The 18,828-nt window shown below is 38.9% G+C and overlaps 2 protein-coding genes across 2 annotated transcripts in view; both read right to left on the reverse strand.

The window, feature by feature from the left end:
- Positions 1 to 18,828, reverse strand: part of LOC114648027 (adhesion G protein-coupled receptor F5-like) — a 395,766-nt gene that overhangs the window by 244,319 nt on the left and 132,619 nt on the right. The gene's annotated exons all lie outside the window — the stretch shown is intronic.
- Positions 1 to 18,828, reverse strand: part of LOC114648026 (adhesion G protein-coupled receptor F5-like) — a 57,728-nt gene that overhangs the window by 2,067 nt on the left and 36,833 nt on the right. Inside the window, exons 9-14 of the mRNA XM_028796806.2 lie at positions 14,707 to 14,888; positions 12,268 to 12,456; positions 4,580 to 5,914; positions 4,456 to 4,497; positions 3,586 to 3,621; positions 3,395 to 3,477 (exon numbers count right to left, since the gene is read on the reverse strand). Coding sequence (XP_028652639.2) covers positions 3,409 to 3,477; positions 3,586 to 3,621; positions 4,456 to 4,497; positions 4,580 to 5,914; positions 12,268 to 12,456; positions 14,707 to 14,888 — 1,853 coding nt within the window. The 3' untranslated portion in view covers positions 3,395 to 3,408. The remainder of the gene's footprint in view (positions 1 to 3,394; positions 3,478 to 3,585; positions 3,622 to 4,455; positions 4,498 to 4,579; positions 5,915 to 12,267; positions 12,457 to 14,706; positions 14,889 to 18,828) is intronic.

Consider the following 18,828-nt stretch of genomic DNA (forward strand, 5'->3'; position numbering starts at 1 on the left):
TTGTCTCCCAACTGTCCAACTTGAGCTGACCCTCTAATGTACTCATTTCTAATCCTATCCATCCTCGTCACACCCAGTGCAAGTATTAGCATCTTTAACTCTGTTACCTCCAGCTCTGTCTCCTGCTTTCTGGTCAGTGCCACCGTCTCCAACCCATATAACATAGCTGGTCTCACTACCGTCCTGTAGACCTTCCCTTTTACTCTTGCTGATACCCGTCTGTCACAAATCACTCCTGACACTCTTCTCCACCCATTCCACCCTGCCTGCACTCTTTTTCACCTCTCTTCCACAATCTCCATTACTTTGTACTGCTCATCCCAAATATTTAAACTCATCCACCTTTGCCAACTCTACTCCCTGCATCCTCACCATTCCACTGACCTCCCTCTCATTTACACACATGTATTCTGTCTTGTTCCTACTGACCTTCATTCCTCTCATCTCTAGAATGCCACACATAATTTACTTCAGAACAGCAAGTACTTTCAGTATCGACTCCCCAGAAATTCTGCAGATTATATTGAAGACATTGCATTAATGAAGAAGCATTGTTATTTTGCTTGTTATGTCACTGAGGAAGGCAATGCTGTTTCCAAAATGTTGGATTGTCAAGATGAGCTCCTGGAAACACTTTATTTGCTGATTATGAAGCAGTCTTCTACTTTAAATTTATTTTTTGAGGAAGGAGATAAGAGAGGAGCACTATACATTTAAATCTGAAATAAAATCTTTTCATCTTGATGTTACTGCTTTACAAGAGGGGCAACGGCAGCAAGCTAAAGGAAATCGCTTCAGTGAAAAAAACAGCAGGACATACTATATACATATTGTGGCCAGCAGGGGGCGCACCAGCTCTCCAAATCTGACACAGACAGACGCCAGGCACATGTTCCAGCATAACACAGGCTTTAATTTCAAGGGGGAAACGCTTTTCACCCGTTTCACTCCAGCACCAAGCACAAATAAAAAAACACAGTACACAGCACTTCTCTTATTTCTCTTCCTCTCTCTGTCTTTATCTTTCTAGTTCTACTCCTCCAGGCATGCTTCGTCCCTCTTCCTCCTGACTCTTGCTTCCCAAGTAGCAGGCAGGCAGCTCCTTTTATGTGATTCCTGGAAGACTTGACCCGGGAGCACCTTCTGTGTAAGGCAAAGTAGGGCACCCCAGTCACCACATCACCCCCTGGTGGCACCCACAGCACCCAACAGGGCTGAGTCACCAAATTTCAATTCCAATTCCCATGAAACCCTATGGGAAACCATGGAACTGCCGCAACCCGTTGGGGGTGCGGTGACATCTAGCGCTCCAGTGGAGATAATACCCTGCACATGTCCTCTCCTCCAGTCCTTTCGATATGGAGGCGTCACGGCTGGATAAGTGCCCTGGCCATCCCTCACTATATATATATACATGCAGTATATATATATACCACTAATATATATATATATATATATATATATACTGTATATATATATATATATATACTATATATATATATTATATATATATATATATATAAATTTTACTGCATCAGTCGCCTCCACCTGCTGATACATTTAGAAATTGATTCTTAATTATTATTGTCTCCATGGATACTTCTAGATGGATTAACTTAAAATCTGAAACAACACAGTGTTCAGTACTGTTCCTCCTTAAGAGAAATTGTGGCATCCAGGAAGGAGGTCTCCTCTTTTAATATGCTAGGGATATCAAGGTTAGATAAAACAATTTCTGGATGGGTTGAAACTTTATCTGAGTTAAATGATTTATAATAATAGGGCGAAAATTCAGAGTTTATTTGTTTGGGGCATGATGTTACATGGGCGGCACGGTGGCGCAGTGGGTAGCGCTGCTGCCTCGCAGTTGGGAGATCTGGGGACCTGGGTTCGATTCCCGGGTTCTCCCTGCGTGGAGTTTGCATGTTCTCCCCGTGTCTGCGTGGGTTTCCTCCGGGCGCTCCGATTTCCTCCCACAGTCCAAAGACATGCAGGTTAGGTGGATTGGCGATTCTAAATTGGCCCTAGTGTGTGCTTGGTGTGTGGGTGTGGGTGTGTGTGTGTCCTGCGGTGGGTTGGCACCCTGCCCGGGATTGGTCCCTGCCTTGTTCCCTGTGTTGGCTGGGATTGGCTCCAGCAGACCCCCGTGACCCTGTGTTTGGATTCAGCGGGTTGGAAAATGGATGGATGGATGATGTTACATTTTTTTTACTTAAAAGAAATGTAGCAAATGACTCCGATTTCTGTAAACGTAATGCCAGATATGTCCAAGATGTGTTGATGCTGAATACATTTTTGTTCTAGTCTTAGTCTTGATTCCTCAGTAAAAAGTTCAATTCATTATTAAATATTGAGATTTATAAGTCAAGACTAGAGTCATGCACTAGTGGGTGTGATTGTTACAAAGTTGCCAGCTTACATTCAAGCACAAAAATATTTTTACATTTTGTTTGTTTAACAAAAATCAAATGAGTTAATGAGTTAATGGTCGAAATGAGTTTTCTCTGCAGGGTGGCTGGACTTTCCCTTAGAGATGGGGTGAGGAGTTCAGTTATCTGGGAGAGACTCGGATTGAGAGGAGTCAGTTGAAGTGGTTCGGGCATCTGGTTAGGATGCCCCCTGGTCGCCTCCCTGGGGGGATGTTCCGGGCATGCTCCACTGGGAGAAGGCCAAGGGGCAGACCCAGGACACGCTGGAGGGATAAAAGGGATTATATCTCCCGGCTGGCCCTGGAACGCCTCGGGGTCCTCCCAGAGGAGCTGGAGGAGGTGGCCGGGGAGAGGGAGGTCTGGGCTTCCCTGCTTAGGCTGCTGCCCCCGCGACCCGACCTCGGATAAGTGGTGGATAATGGATGGATGGATGGATTTGTTTAACATTAGAGGCAAAAGAAATTGTTTAACAAATGCCTTGATCACCTTAAACATAACGGAGGGGTCTGAAACAGAATCTTTGTTTATTAAGATGAATTCTTCTTGATTTGTTTAAAACTGGAAATAAAAGTGGTCCTTCTTTTTAAAATGTTGTGTTGAATCTGTATTTTGCAGCAGTAGAGGAATCTGTGAAAGTTGTGATCTGACAGAGCAGTGCTGGCATTACCAGTTAGAAGATTGCTGTCTTAGATGTGAACAGAAACAGAAACAGCTTTGGCCTTTGCAAATGGCATATGAAGCAATATGTACTATTACAGTATTTACAATAAGTAAAAGGGACTCAATCCTGAAATGTCATTGTGCCCAACGTGGCAGGCAGGTCAGAGGACAATCAAATGAAGGAGAGACAGATAGTTTTTGAATGTTATCATTCATTTCTCTCTGTCTCCCTTTCTCTCTCCACATATTAACAATATACTGTACAGTATACATATAAACCTATGAATATAAAAATAAAAGCAAACCTGTTCAATTGAGGTCACTTGTCCGAAAAAGACAAGGTTGCTTTTGAATTAGTTGTACTTTCTGATGTTGTTGTCTGAGCATACTGATTCATGAAAAAAGAAAGAAAGAAAGAATGTCATGTATTGAGTATACATCAGCTGTAAAATATACAGCACTTCTGCTTAACATGTAAAAAATATGTGGAACTTACCATAGAGTTCACAAGTTTTAGCAAGGTTTCTCTAACCTAAGATCAGGTAAAAGAAAACAAAAAGTACAACAGGATTATAGTGGCAAATTCAAACTCTGCATGCCAGTAGACTTAGACGAGGAACCTAAGGGAGCGATACATCATGTCATATTGAGAAGTACCCTGAAAACAGAACTAGGGGTAGTCAAGGAAGACTGGCGGAAGGCTAGATCAACTCATTCAGGTATGAAGGACACAGAACATGGCCCTTGAAAGGATACAGGAGACCACGTTGCGCAAGTGACACAACACTGGCACTGGAGGCATGGCAGTTTTAGGAACAAGCAGGGCTCAAGCTGGTAGAATGAGTTCCACTCCGACGCCTATAAAGCTCTGCTCTTCAAAAGAATTCTGGACTCTCATTAGGATGTAAACTCAGGAGTTTAAAGTACATCCATGTCCAGGGGGTAATTGAGTTTGGTGGAGAATAGGGGCAAAATCTGGTGGGAAGGAAGATAGGCCAGGAACTGCTCAGACATATGCAACCAGAAGGGAGTTGAGAGGGGGGCTGCTTTGTAATACATGAAGATATCACAATACTTGAAAGAACGGTGAAACATCCCTTTTTGGTAAGGTTTCAGTAGACTTAATTTTCCATAGTTGCATATAACTGTATGTTTATTCCTCACCATTTTTAATGTGTGCACTTTTTTTGACATTACTGTGGGTATAGAGATATGTTGGGGGTATTCTCTAGTTACAGTATTTTGAGTTTTTGTAGCACAATAAGTTACTATAATTTGGTCCAACTAGCACACTGCATCTTCTGGAAAAAAAGAAGACCACAACTAACTAGAAAGTTAAGCACTACTTTCAATATGGAGTACATACCTTTTTTTCTGTACAAATTCCACATAGGAAAATAAATAGCCCCTTGAAAATAGAAACATTACAAATGTTCAGGAAGTGTCAATTTCACATTTAAAACAATACATGTTTATCTTATTTTACTCACCTGTAGTGAATTTAAAATGGTGAATGCATAATTGGCAATTTTATACTCAATGCTGCTGCTATTATCGTATGCCATGGTGAAGAATCCCAGACCCCATGTCAACCCAAACACTGGAGTCAGTATGATGATCGCTTTAAGAATACCTTTTATGGTTTCTTTATCATTTGATTTGGTACTGTCCGAAACAGCAGGCCTCAGTATTTTTGCAATAACCACAAATAAGGAAAAGATGTTAATAATGACAATGGATCCGACAGGAATGACAAATGTGAAGATGGATCCATCAAGGTTACTATTACTTTTATACGTTAGCCAGCAGTCATCTACTCTGTAATATTGGTCTTTATACATCACGTATGAAACAGCAACAATTGTTACAGGTGCACCATAACCAAAGAGAAAGGAAATGGCCATGTAGATCTTCTTTCTTAGTTGATGAAAAAGGAAAATGATTTGATGGAGAAGCATCATGCTTTGGCAAAGCATCCAAAAAAACATGGATAAATAGGCAAAATGCTGTACTAGGGTGAATGCCAAACACCAAGTATCTGTGATCTTATCACGGAAATTGGCCCCTACAAAACAACAGTTGCCAATTAGCATACAGAATGCAATGTTGACCAGGGCAGTGTGCCGGAAATGAGAGATGTTCGATTTAACAACTGAACTCCAGACCAAACTCTCAATGGCAAGACAGACTATGAGGGAGCAAATCGAAATGCCCAATCCAACATAGGTTATTTCATTAAGGTAGGGCAGGCTGACCGGTCCTTTTGACATAAGCACTGAAAAGGGGGTTGTGTGATTACAAGAGCAGTCTGCTTTAGTTGGTGATGATGGTAGGGTCTGGCATCCATCAGTTGACCATCCTTGAATAGTGAAATCCCAAAATACGCAGTATAATGTGAGAGTTCGACTGGATTGGTTTACCAAAGCAAATGTCATGTTAATTCTTTCCGCTTCTGTTGTATTTAAAATTGTAGTTGTTTGCACCACACTGTTGACACAAGTACTTTCATGGTTAGGAAAAGACATGGGGAGAAATGAACTCATTGTTTTATATTTTAAAGTAATAACTTCAGCATTTATTGACAGTTTTGAGACTGTCACATTGACTTCATCAAATGTTAATTTGACCGGATTTTGTTTCATGCGATATCCTTGCAAATCGATATTTGAGAAAGTGGAATTAATAGTATCATTTTCCAAGTATATCATTTTTGTAAAATTTTCCAGAGACTGCAAAAGTGTTTGTGATTGATCTGAATTCTGCGAAGATTTCCAGGAGTTTGCTAGGCTTGTACTTAAAATATTGCTTGCTGAATTTACGAACAACTGAAAGAGAGAGAAATAAAGAAATGTATCATATGTAGCACTAAACTGGATATAAAAGAATGTTGTCCTTTACTAACTGAGCTAATTTTACTTAGCAATAGTTTACTAATAAAGTAATAACTAATTAACTTTAGTAACAGTTTGCTTACTATTTTTATTTTACTAAGCTTACACATACAAAAAGAAAAATAAAACAAAGAACACAACATCCATCGGGGTAGCGCCTATTGCAGCTGCATTGAGCACAAGGCAGGGACCAACCCTGGACACGGTGTCTGTCCATCACAGGACACGGTCAGACTCAGTCCACAGGGCCAGCCTAGCCTGCAATGTCTCTGGAATGTGAGACGAACATGCCAACTCCTCACAGACAGTGACTGTGCTGGGATTCCAGCTTTGACTTTGGAGCTGCAATGCACCAGAGTTAACCTCACAGAGTGATTTTTAATTGGTGTAGGAGTACAAATCAATCCATTTCAATATATTCTTGTATGGGCTCCTAAACTGACAGACACAGGGCACTCACACATAATGGCCATTGTAATTCAAGAAGAATAACATACTATAGCGTACAACATATGCATACATAATACAGTTTAACACATAATATAATGGAACTTAATCTCAATAATTAATATTAACAAAACATACCAACATGAAATCCTGGTTAAATCAATAATTACCATGTGGCTACAAGGCAATGGAGGAAACAAAAACAGCAGATAACAACCTGACTAGGAAAATTAATCTCTAGGGGCTCCAGAAAGTAATAACAGGTCTTATGACTTTGCCACATAAAATAGAGTATTGCTTACTTAATTAAAAGGGCAGATATGCCATTCAGTTTGTAGTGATCACAAAAACATGCTCTAAATCCTGGCTTTTGAATCCTGGTCACATTGTTTCTGGTCACAGTACTATACAGTTAGGTCCATAAATATTTGGACAGAGACAACTTTTTTCTAATTTTGGTTCTGTACTTTACCACAATAAATTTTAAATGAAACAACGCAGATGCAGTTGAAGTGCAGACTTTCAGCTTTAATTCAGTGGGGTGAACAAAACGATTGCATAAAAATGTGAGGCAACTAAAGCATTTTTTAACACAATCCCTTCATTTCAGGGGCTCAAAAGTAATTGGACAATTGACTCAAAGGCTATTTCATGGGCAGGTGTGGACAAGTCCATCGTTATGTCATTATCTATTAAGCAGATAAAAGGCCTGGAGTTGATTTGAGGTGTGGTGCTTGCATGTGGAAGATTTTGCTGTGAACAGACAACATGTGGTCAAAGGAGCTCTCCATGCAGGTGAAAGAAGCCATCCTTAAGCTGCGAAAACAGAAAAAACCCATCTGAGAAATTGCTACAATATTACGAGTGGCAAAATCTACAGTTTGGTACATCCTGAGAAAGAAAGCAAGCACTGGTGAACTCAGCAACGCAAAAAGACCTGGACGTCCACGGAAGACAACAGTGGTGGATGATCGCAGAATCATTTCCATGGTGAAGAGAAACCCCTTCACAACAGCCAACCAAGTGAACAACACTCTCCAGGGGGTAGGCGTATCGATATCCAAGTCTACCATAAAGAGAAGACTGCATGAAAGTAAATACAGAGGGTGCAATGCAAGGTGCAAGCCACTCATAAGCCTCAAGAATAGAAAGGCTAGATTGGACTTTGCTAAAGAACATCTTAAAAAGCCAGCACAGTTTTGGAAAAACATTCTTTGGACAGATGAAACCAAGATCAACCTCTACCAGAATGATGGCAAGAAAAAAGTATGGAGAAGGCGTGGAACAGCTCATTATCCAAAGCATACCACATCATCTGTAAAACACGTGGAGGCAGTGTGATGGCTTGGGCATGCATGGCTGCCAGTGGCACTGGGACACTAGTGTTTATTGATGATGTGACACAGGACAGAAGCAGCCGAATGAATTCTGAGGTGTTCAGAGACATACTGTCTGCTCAAATCCAGCTAAATGCAGTCAAATTGATTGGGCAGCGTTTCATGATACAGATGGACAATGACCCAAAACATACAGCCAAGGCAACCCAGGAGTTTATTAAAGCAAAGAAGTGGAAAATTCTTGAATGGCCAAGTCAGTCACCTGATCTTAACCCAATTGAGCATGCATTTCACTTGTTGAAGACTAAACTTCAGACAGAAAGGCCCACAAACAAACAGCAACTGAAAGCCGCTGCAGTAAAGGCCTGGCAGAGCATTAAAAAGGAGGAAACCCAGCATCTGGTGATGTCCATGAGTTCAAGACTTCAGGCTGTCATTGCCAGCAAAGGGTTTTCAACCAAGTATTAGAAATGAACATTTTATTTCCAGTTATTTAATTTGTTCAATTACTTTTGAGCCCCTGAAATGAAGGGATTGTGTTAAAAAATGCTTTAGTTGCCTCACGTTTTTATGCAATCGTTTTGTTCATCCCCCTGAATTAAAGCTGAAAGTCTGCACTTCAGCTGCATCTGAGTTGTTTCATTTAAAATTCATTGTGGTAATGTACAGAACCAAAATTAGAAAAAAGTTGTCTCTGTCCAAATATTTATGGACCTAACTGTAGATCTCCATATGTTAGTAAAGGGGAACTCACTTTGTAGACTTCTTCCTTTTTTGTGACTCATTTTAGTTCATTGATTTTTTTAAATTCTGAACCCTTCTCTCCTCTTTTGCTTAGTTTGCCAGCAGTTCACTTTTGGGCATAAATAACATGGTAGACAATTGTAGAGCAGTGACCTTAACTTTATGTGTGCCAGTGTAGTGAAACGACTGAGGCACTGATCTGGTCACAAGCCTGCCAGTTCAGTTCCCATCTCTGATGGTTTCTTAACATGGCTATGCTCTAATCAAAAGCAAATATGCAAACCATGGTGCAGTATCCCAATGTTGTACTTCACCTTGGATAAGGGCACCATCCAGACATGCAAATGATAATAATGCGGTCAATATAGTCACCTTTCTACATATTTACTCTTCTTTGGTGTGTCACACTGACAGCACATCACATAGAAAATTAAGTGCTGGGCAAATATTCTGAGGCAGAAACACCTCTGTGGACAATAGGGGGTGTTCCAGCTTTCCAAATACCCAATACAACAGGCACGGACACAAGTGAAAAGGGCAAAGAGTCTTTTATTGTGGGAAACTCTACCCCATAACACAGCCACAAGCATACACAAGCACAATTAGACAACACTTTATCTTCTCTTCGTCGCTGCCTCCTCACAAGCTTTGTCCACCTTCTCCCAACTCTAGCTCATCTCTGTGTGGCAGGCAGCTCCTTTTATGTTGACCACCCTGGAAGTGCTTCTGCTCTTCCACCCACATGGTCTGTGAGGCAGAAACCCCATGCCATAGGGCTCCTTAATCCTTGCAGCACCCCCTGGCGGCACCCATGGCACCCAACACCCCCCTGATGTTCTGTGGGAATCTGAGGCACTGCTGCAGCCCAGGGGAGCTTCCATCTAGTGTTCTAGAGGAAGCAGTGCCATAAAGAAGCTGCCTTCCCCCATCCTTCCATTTCATGGGCGTTCCAGCTGGGTTGGGCTGCTGCCCGTCCCTTACACCTCCAATACTGATTTGATATAATATAATTGTTTCTATGTGTAATATATATGGGATGGAGAACAACAAAGTAGCTCCATGCACTTCAAGGTGCCCTGTCATGATTTATACAGCAGCAGACAGATTTTGCTTCATTTTTTAAGTTCTGTTATCTGTGTTCTTTCTGGAGAGAAAATATTCCATATCAATTGGAAAGTATATTTGGACTGTGGAGCTTGTGCATCCCCTTGTAGTTTACATGAGGGGCATTTGTTGGACAATATCCTGTTGTGAGTATTCCTGAGAAAAACAAAATTCAGCAATTGTGAGCAATACAGCAAAGCCATGAAGCTCTCCGATCTGTACCAAAGGGGTCCTAATAAGCTGACGAGGTTATCATCACAGTATATGGCTGTGTCATGAAGGTCATGCCAGTGTGTACTCCATGATTTCCTGACTAGTTTTTCCATGTACAGTATGTTATGTTATGGCAGGTAGAGTTGTCAAGTGACTATGACTCTGAGCTTTAAAATGAGCAAGCAATATATTTGTAATGTCATCTATATTTGTATGTAACAGCTCTACCTTACCTCATCATTTTGGGTTTGTGTACACTATAGAAAAGGTACTATATGTTTGCTTATACAGTATTATAGAGTTAATGGGTAAATGTGTCTCTGTTGTATAAGCCATGCTTTCAAGGATTGCATTGAAACAACAAGCATTGAAGCACAACGACTGAAATGAAGAGAACATACAAATAAATGAATAAGTAAGAAATATGACTATTTCAACAATGTAGACACTACAGGACATGTTCAATTAAAGTATAGTTCCATAAAGTACAATGAAAAAGCGTTGACAAGCAAACAAGTGCTATTTTCATAAAGAGTTCTATATTATGCATTTTATTTGACAGAGTTGCTCCTACAAATTGCAGTGAGCTTAAAGTTCAACTACCACATGTGTAGTGGCTTTACCAGGACCAATCCCTTCCCCTTCAAATTCCAAATTACACTAGTCAGGCAATAGTTTTTAGCTAGTTTACGGAACATAGACTCAAAGATAAAAATGTATTAAATGTATTAAATTTCCCAATGGCATATCACATCAAAACTCTTTTCTCTGCCATAAAACACCTATCGTGGTTTTAAATATGCAGGAAGTCATTAGAGGTGATCATCTGGTACCATATATCAGTGTTCCTTTTGGTGCATTATACTTTAAATGAGGAACAGTAAATAAATTCTGATCCAGAATCCTGAAGTACAATTTTTTTTATATACTAAGCGAATGGGCACAATGGTAAGTCTGTCTATTTTGATCATGTCTTGCATTTAGGAACCTCTGTTAACTGGATATGCTAGTCCTGAAGTTCTTCTTTCTTTTTGCTTCTGGTTGCCTTTGTTCATTTGACATTCCATCCTTCTTGTGGATCCCAGATGGCATTATGCCCAGGTACGGATGCCAGACACCAACCATTTTATCATTTTTATAAACTTGCTGAAATCTATCTAATCAATGCCGACCTCAGAGTAAATGTTTGCAGGGTACCATGCAATGCATAAGTCTCTGTTATATGCCATTTGGTATGGGATTGGCAAAAGCAGCGTTAATGTTTGTGATGAGCAATCAAATGGAATGACAAATGCAAAACATTTTATTACTAAAAATGTTTGTGATACACAGTAGCGTAGTCAGAAATTTGTTGGTGGGTGGGCATATATTAAACTAGGTGGGCGAATAAAATTTCACCCAGTTAAAATGGTTTATAGAACCTGAACATCAGTGGCAAAACCAAGGCAAACTGAAAATTGATTGGCTCACCTGTGGCTATGCTACTGGTAAGGTACCATCTTTTGGAATGACAGAGACACAGCAACCGGCCGGAAACACATGAAGACACACAGACACATCCTTTTATTAAGTTGGATATGTATTAGGACATCTCAGCAACAGAAACTAAAGAAAAATTATATTATTTATTATTATAAATATATATTATTTATTATTTATAGTAAAATGCTTTTATTTATCTTGAATACCATCCACCTTAGTTTACCTGTCCATATTTAAACATATTTGATACCTTTTGCCCTACATGTACCTCTAGCACCTTTCCTCAGTATCCTTGTGTGTCTCCACGTCTCTTGACCGGTGCTCCCTCTGCCAAGTGTGTTCCTATTAAGTCGGCTTTTCAGACTCTGTCATTTCAAAGTGCCTTGCTTGCCTACTGTCTGCTTTTATACTTCCCCTCTTGGATGGTGACTGTCAGTGTGCCTCCTGCTCCTTTACTCATCCTTGTGTGTCTCACATTCACACTTTGCCTTTCTAATTGTGTTCCCAGAGTCAAACTGGACAAGAACACAAAAGCCATACTGAGTAATCAGATTGCTTAGAGGAACCGGATGCACACACAGACCTGAGCGTTTTCTTATCAAGAGGATAATGAGCATCGTACTAGATGTGTTATTAATCAGCAGAACTGTGTAAGTTATAATTGCAAAAGAAACACCACTGTCTCAGTTCAACAGCCAATTGGTAACTAAAAAAGAAAGAATCACCCTACAAAAAATAAATACAAAGTTGGGAAGAATTACCACATGTTCACACACAATTAAGACTGGTGTAATGTTAAGTTACTGAGTTAAGACTGGTATAAGGTTTTAAGTTGTCATTAAAAATACAAAATCATATACCAATAAAAACCAAACACCTTTAAAACAAGCAATACAAAATGTCAAATATCAACTCTTTCTCTACATTCATGTGTTTCAGTTACAGAGAAAAGCCACTAACCTGAAGAATGCCAGAACCAAATGAAGCATTAGAAGATTGTGCAGCATCAGTTAAGGTTTTTAAGAATGTAATAGAAGCAGCAATGTCTGCCGTGGAGTTGATTGAAGAAGTAGTCATGCTAACATTATTAAATTTTTGCAGTAATTGTCCAGCCATTTGTTCGGGGTTTCCAATACCTTTTTGAAAATCCTACAAATGAATGAATAAAACAAAAAAATGTTTCTAAAAGTAAAACAAACAATCCAAGTAATACAAACAAGCTTGGTTGTGTTGTAAACATAATTACTTTAAACATAATTACTTTTTATATGACAATACAAATTATTCAAATAACATATTTTACATTAAAAACAAATATGAAATATTAAGTTATAACTTTTTATTTTAAAAGTCTGTCAAAAATGTAATCAGCTGAATTTTAAGATCTTCCTGTAGTTGACATGAAATTCAGAAAATACTTGGAAACATTTGAATATATGTCCTTCAGGACTGCATTAAGAACTCACTGTGGATTATTCTGTTTCCTATGTTTCCAATATGTAAAGATTTCAAATAACTTTCAGATGTTGTTTGCTAGGCAAATGACTTGTTTGAATTCTCTTGGTAATTTACAGTCAGTTTATATGTTAAAGCTATTAAATGACAAAAGGTTACACATCTGTGTTTCTTTATTGCTGTCTTGTGTTCATGTGAACATCCTGGTTTCTTTATCAATTGATTAGAACATTAGAACAATTGTGGCAAGAAAGGCCATTCGGCCCAACAAGCTCATCCATCCTGTACACCTAGATTGCCCAAAATGATGTGATATTAAAGTCCTGTTCTCTGCCACACTACTTGGTAATTTATTTCATGTATTAAACTCTGCCCTTAACAAGTTCCCAACCTTGGCCCTTGGGGTTTTTTTGTTGCAGAATTTATTTTAAAATACAACAGGGATCTATTCTACTAATTCCGTTCACAATTTTAAACACCTTGATCATGTCACCTCTTAAACTATATTTGTTTAAAAGTTTACTTAGTAATTGCTGGTGGTAAAACTGCATTTATAAATGAAAAGTACAAAATACAGTAATACTGGAACTCTTTCATTGGACACTGTCTTGCAAAAGCTTTTTGATAAAATCCAATAAGCTGTTAGCTATACAAATTAAAAAAACTGCATATGTATTCAGGCTGGGAATGGAAGGAAACTGACAAGATTGTGGTGTTCCTGCTGTGTTCAGTAGAGGGCAGTATGCATGGAGGAGAGGAGGAGAAGAGGGGAGAGGATCGTTGGGTGGAGTTGGAGTTGGTCATTAAAAAGGATTTTGGTAAAGAAGACTACGTGCTGTTTGTACTAGCTGAATACACAACAAAGATGTCAGGAAAAACATTGGCAATTCGTTCTGGTTTATTCTTTTCATTTAATTTTATTAGTTTTTCTGTTTAATTTGAATTAAGTGAAAACAAAAACTTAAAAAGTCTTCATTCATCCATTTTCCAGGGGATTTTCTAAGATTTAAAGGGGATTCACTACTGTGGTGCCCCATTCAATGGCACCGTTGCACAATTCAGACTCCGGGTACCTGGAGCAGTAACTGAATGACCAGAATGCTGGTTTATTCCAGATGTGCTAACAGCTATTTATAGTAATGTCTTGCAAATATATACAGTTCAATGCCACAACATTAATAAAAGCAAGAAAAATAAGTGGAGGTGCTATATACAATTATTACAGTGACACCAAAGCAAAAAATGATGAGTAAAAATCCAACAAAAATGCTTTCTTCCTCTCCCTCCTCCTCCTTCTTCTTCAACAGACAGTTCATGAAGAATGGACAGAAAAACAATCAAAAACAAAAAGTGGAAAATTATGCACAAAGACAATAATGAAAAAATGAGCACCCACAAACACAGATTACTTCCACCCGAAAATATATACAAACTGGAAGTAAACTGTCCTCACTATTATACACAAGTTTAAATGCTCTTCTCTCTGCTTCACTAACACAGCAATGAAGAAGTTCTGTCCAGCCTGAAGACCGGTCAAAAAATTTGCCTAGCCAATTATTATTTGCACTTTCCGGGTTCCCCAATAGCAAGTGACATCAAGTCACACACGCCACGTCCTCCTCTGATCACCTTCACCTTTGCAATATTGCCCTACCACCGCATTCTCCCTAACTTGAGTGCAAAAATAATAAGTAAGTAACTTTTGCTTCTATAGCTGTTTAAGCTAACCATACAAGCTATAAAGAGCTATACTAATCACCACTTTTAAATTGTCTGCTTACTTGGTGTATCACAACTACATATACATAATTATGATATATATTCCTGATATCCTTTGCTTTCAAAAGAAATACTTAAACAAATACCAAAAGAAGTAATGATTTACTACATAAATGATTGTTACTTGTTGTCTTATGAAAATATAACATGGAATGAGTGACTAACCAGAACAGTATTAAGGATATTTTGTAATTCTTGGTTGATACAATTATCTTCAACACCCCAACTTCCATTTATACAATTGCATGTTTTTTGTCCCACTTTTCCAGGATCGCAAGGCACAACTACCATTGTATTGTACTTCCCTTCAGGGCATGGGGGGTTCACTTGACATGTTTTATCATCTTCTGAAAATTAAAAAAGAATAACATAGTTAATACATGAACATTTATTTACAGTATAGCCTTTGAATATTTTGCTTTAACGTTTCTTACTAAAATGGTGCTTCCATGAATTTTCTCCATTTTTATTTACTGTATCTACACTATGCTATATATACACCCATACAGTATAATCAGTTATATTTTTGTTTAAAATTTGTAATGAATTTGGACCAATTTGCAGAAATTCATTTTCACTTGAACTTTAAAGAATTTTTTTGTGTTTATCAGTGTAAAAAAGTTAAAGCCATTGTGGGTCAATGTTGTATAACAAGAAAATGTGGAAACATCTAAGGGGGTCAATATTTTCATAGGCACTGTACATATCATGCAAATGTATTTTTCCAAATTTTGTAAGTGAAGTGCAACCAAGATATAAAAACTGCTAAATTTGGTAACTTGTAAGTCCACAACATAAATGCCCACAACTCTCTATAGCAAAAACAGGACACAACTGGGGATAAAATTATCTGGAAAAGGTAAATACAACCCCCAATTCATCCAAAATCTGCCTTTAACTAAAACAAAGCTATTTGAAATTATTAAGCATAAGAACACAAGAAGTTGACAAATTTGAGGAGATCATTCAGTCCATCAAGCCTTCTTGTTTAGCTAATAGCTAAGTTCTCTCAGCTTATCATACAGATTTTTTTAAAGGTTGTCAAGCAATGGTGAAGATAGCTGTTGTGCACTTGTATGTATTTTACCATTTTCTCATTTTTCCTTTTTTAAATAGACATTTTAATTGCAGCATATCAGTTAGGATTAGATTTCACGAATGACAGCCATAGTAATGTTTCTAGGGTGACATGGGTGACTCTCAAGGCTACAGTGTTTGATCAGTGTGATAGTAGATGTTATCAAGTAAAAGAAATAAGCATTCGCAGGGATTCCGTTAAACACCTGGCCATGGAGCAGCTACTAAAAAGCATTTGAGGTGTTCTAAAAAGCCATTGATTTTTTTAAAAGAAATAACCAACATCCATCCATTTTCTAACCTGCTGAATCAGAACACAGGGTCATGGGGGTCTGCTGGAGCCAATCCCAGCCAACACAGGGCAGGAACCAATCCTGGGCAGGGTGCCAACCCACCACAGGACACACACAAACACACCAAGCACACACTAGGGCCAATTTAGAATCGCCAATCCACCTAACCTGCATGTCTTTGGACTGTGGGAGGAAACCGGAGCGCCCGGAGGAAACCCACGCAGACACAGGGAGAACATGCAAACTCCACGCAGGGAGGACCCGGGAAGTGAACCCAGGTCCCCAGGTCTCCCAACTGCGAGGCAGCAGCGCTACCCACTGCGCCGCCCATAACCAACATCAAACTGGAAATTTGTAAGCAAATATATGAGCAATGTAATTTTCAGAATCTCTTTGATTAAGATACGAAGTATGGTGGCACAGTACAGTAGACACTTTCTAACACTTTCCACTTAACATTTTTATAGCTGTGGGTCTGAATCTGCACCTGTTTGAAGTTCTCACATTCACTTCTTTTGTGAATTAATTTTATTTCTGCATCCCAAATAAGTTAAGAGGTGTCAATAAATGTGCTTCTTATGATTGAGTATGACCTATTGGGTTGGTATGATAATGAACCATAGTCTAACAATGCGTTATAAATGAAAATAACTTAATTACCATTTCACCTATAGATGTGCACTGTATTAGAACTTTAACAACAGACCATAGTTTATAGAAAAAATCCAGACAAAAAGGTATAAATGCATTGTAACTGCCACACAGGATGGACTAGCATCCCGACCAAGAGGGCCTTGTGTATAAACTCGCTTACTTCGACATATATAAAAACTAAATTTGGTGTAAACCACATACATTTTCACGGCATGGTCCCCCTTACGTACACATGTTTCTGCTCAGTTTTACAAACTGGCGGCACCCAGTGTCAAAGTAGTGCTACTGTTTCTGTGGTCTGTTTTTCTTTTATAGATTCACATCTATGATGAGGGTTTTATCAAATACACCAACATTAATTGAATATCATTTACAAATTTAATTTACTTGATTGTAATCATTCTGTAACAATATAATTTTGCATGGAATGGCCAAACTATTCCAACTACCATAGCTGCTTTAGTGCTGTCAGAAGATATCACAAATGGAAGAATTAGAAGAGAGTGCATATTTATAGATGATAACAACTGGCTTCTAAGTCGATTTCGATATCCAAGAGCTATCCTCTTGGAGCTGTGTGCTGAATTGGTACCAGCTTTACAAAATCAGACTTTGAGGAATTGTGCTCTACCTGCTCTTTTGCAAGTTCTGTCCACTGTCGGGTTTTTAGACACTGGCTTTTCAAAGAGAACTTGCTGACTGATCGGATATTTCTCAGTCATCACTGAGTTGCACCATGTCAGCTGTATAGGATGGTATTATCTGCTTGTCATCCAGACAGATAAGATTAATTTACAGTGTGGTTGAACTGGAAAACAAGAAAGTGCAATTTGCAGCAACATCCTATTTTCCAAATGTAATGAGAGAGATCAACTGCACGCACATTGTTATTGCAACGCCACCGAACAAGTTACATCAGCCAGGGATGAATCACCAAAAGAATGAGGTGGCATTACATCATATATAGATGGAGAGCCTATAAAACCTGCAGCTCTGCAGAGGTGCAGGTGCTTTTTCTGACTAGTGTGGTAAAAAGCAAGCAGTCCTTTTAAGGATTAGAGTCACCTCAAACAGCCATGTAAAGAGCAGAGAATCGAACTGTTGTGGTGCTCATTGCCAATGCTACAATATAAATAGAAAGCATTTCTGCTCTATTAATGTGCTAGTCTATACTGCACAGAAAGTGTCATATTGTGCAAGCATGTAGTGTGTTGCATATATAATGTGGCACACATTTGTGGCTGGCCAGTAGCTGAAGACATGCGGTATGATAAACCTGACCCTTACCCATCAAATGATCAGCAAAATCAGACAGCATTACAACTTCATTTGAATGTAATTAGCAGAATGTAAAAACAGGTAATCAGATGCAGCATTTGTTTTTTAACCAATTCATTTAATTTGTGGTCAGTATCATATAGTACAGCCCTTATATTCCTTAGTTCATTGGCTACATTTCTTACAGCATCCACTATTGCATTTTGAGACTCAGAACAGCATCCATCAGCAAACGGCCAAATGGTCTCCCAGTGATTTCTGAGGCAGAGGTGTGTGTGCAGCCAGTGCCTGAAAGCAGGCTCAGCACAGCAGAACCATCATGTCACTGGGACAGGGGTCAGCTTTTGTAATATTGTTTGAAACTGAATAAACAGACAGTGGGCTGTGAATCGCTTTTCACGTAGACTTTGATAGCTGACCACTTCTTTTTTATTTTAGGCACTGCTCGGCTTTCTGAACTTGAACTTTCAAGTGTCTCTGCTCTGCTTTTATTACTTGTACTACAGCGTAAGCCAACTAATAGTATGCTTTTCCTTGCCTCCACTTAACATTCACTGAAATTGTTTTTTGTTTTATGTGCCTTTTCCATTGTCTTTTAACCAAACACAGAATGGAAGGTGATATTAATATTGATTTGCATATTAAAATATGCAACCTTGTGGGAGGAATCAGAGTGGTGTTGTAGATGTGTGCATGTGCGTTAAATTTCACATTCATTGGCATTTATAAAAGGGAAGGGCATGGAACTTGGCGTTTATGCATTTGTATTTTTTTGTGCATACGATCATTTCCGCTTTCGTCCCTATGCCAAGTTTTCATGTGAATTCTATGCACGGTATTATACATGAGGCCCCAGGAGAGGGGAAGATTTCTTACCCAGATGGAAGGCCCTAAATGGACAGACAGGCATCCCATCCGAAAGAGAGAAAGGTGGTTTACCTGAACGGTATTGGACAGATATCCCACCTAAAAGATAGGAAGGTTC

Source organism: Erpetoichthys calabaricus, chromosome 3 (assembly GCF_900747795.2).
Source record: "Erpetoichthys calabaricus chromosome 3, fErpCal1.3, whole genome shotgun sequence".
Lineage (NCBI taxonomy): Eukaryota > Metazoa > Chordata > Cladistia > Polypteriformes > Polypteridae > Erpetoichthys > Erpetoichthys calabaricus.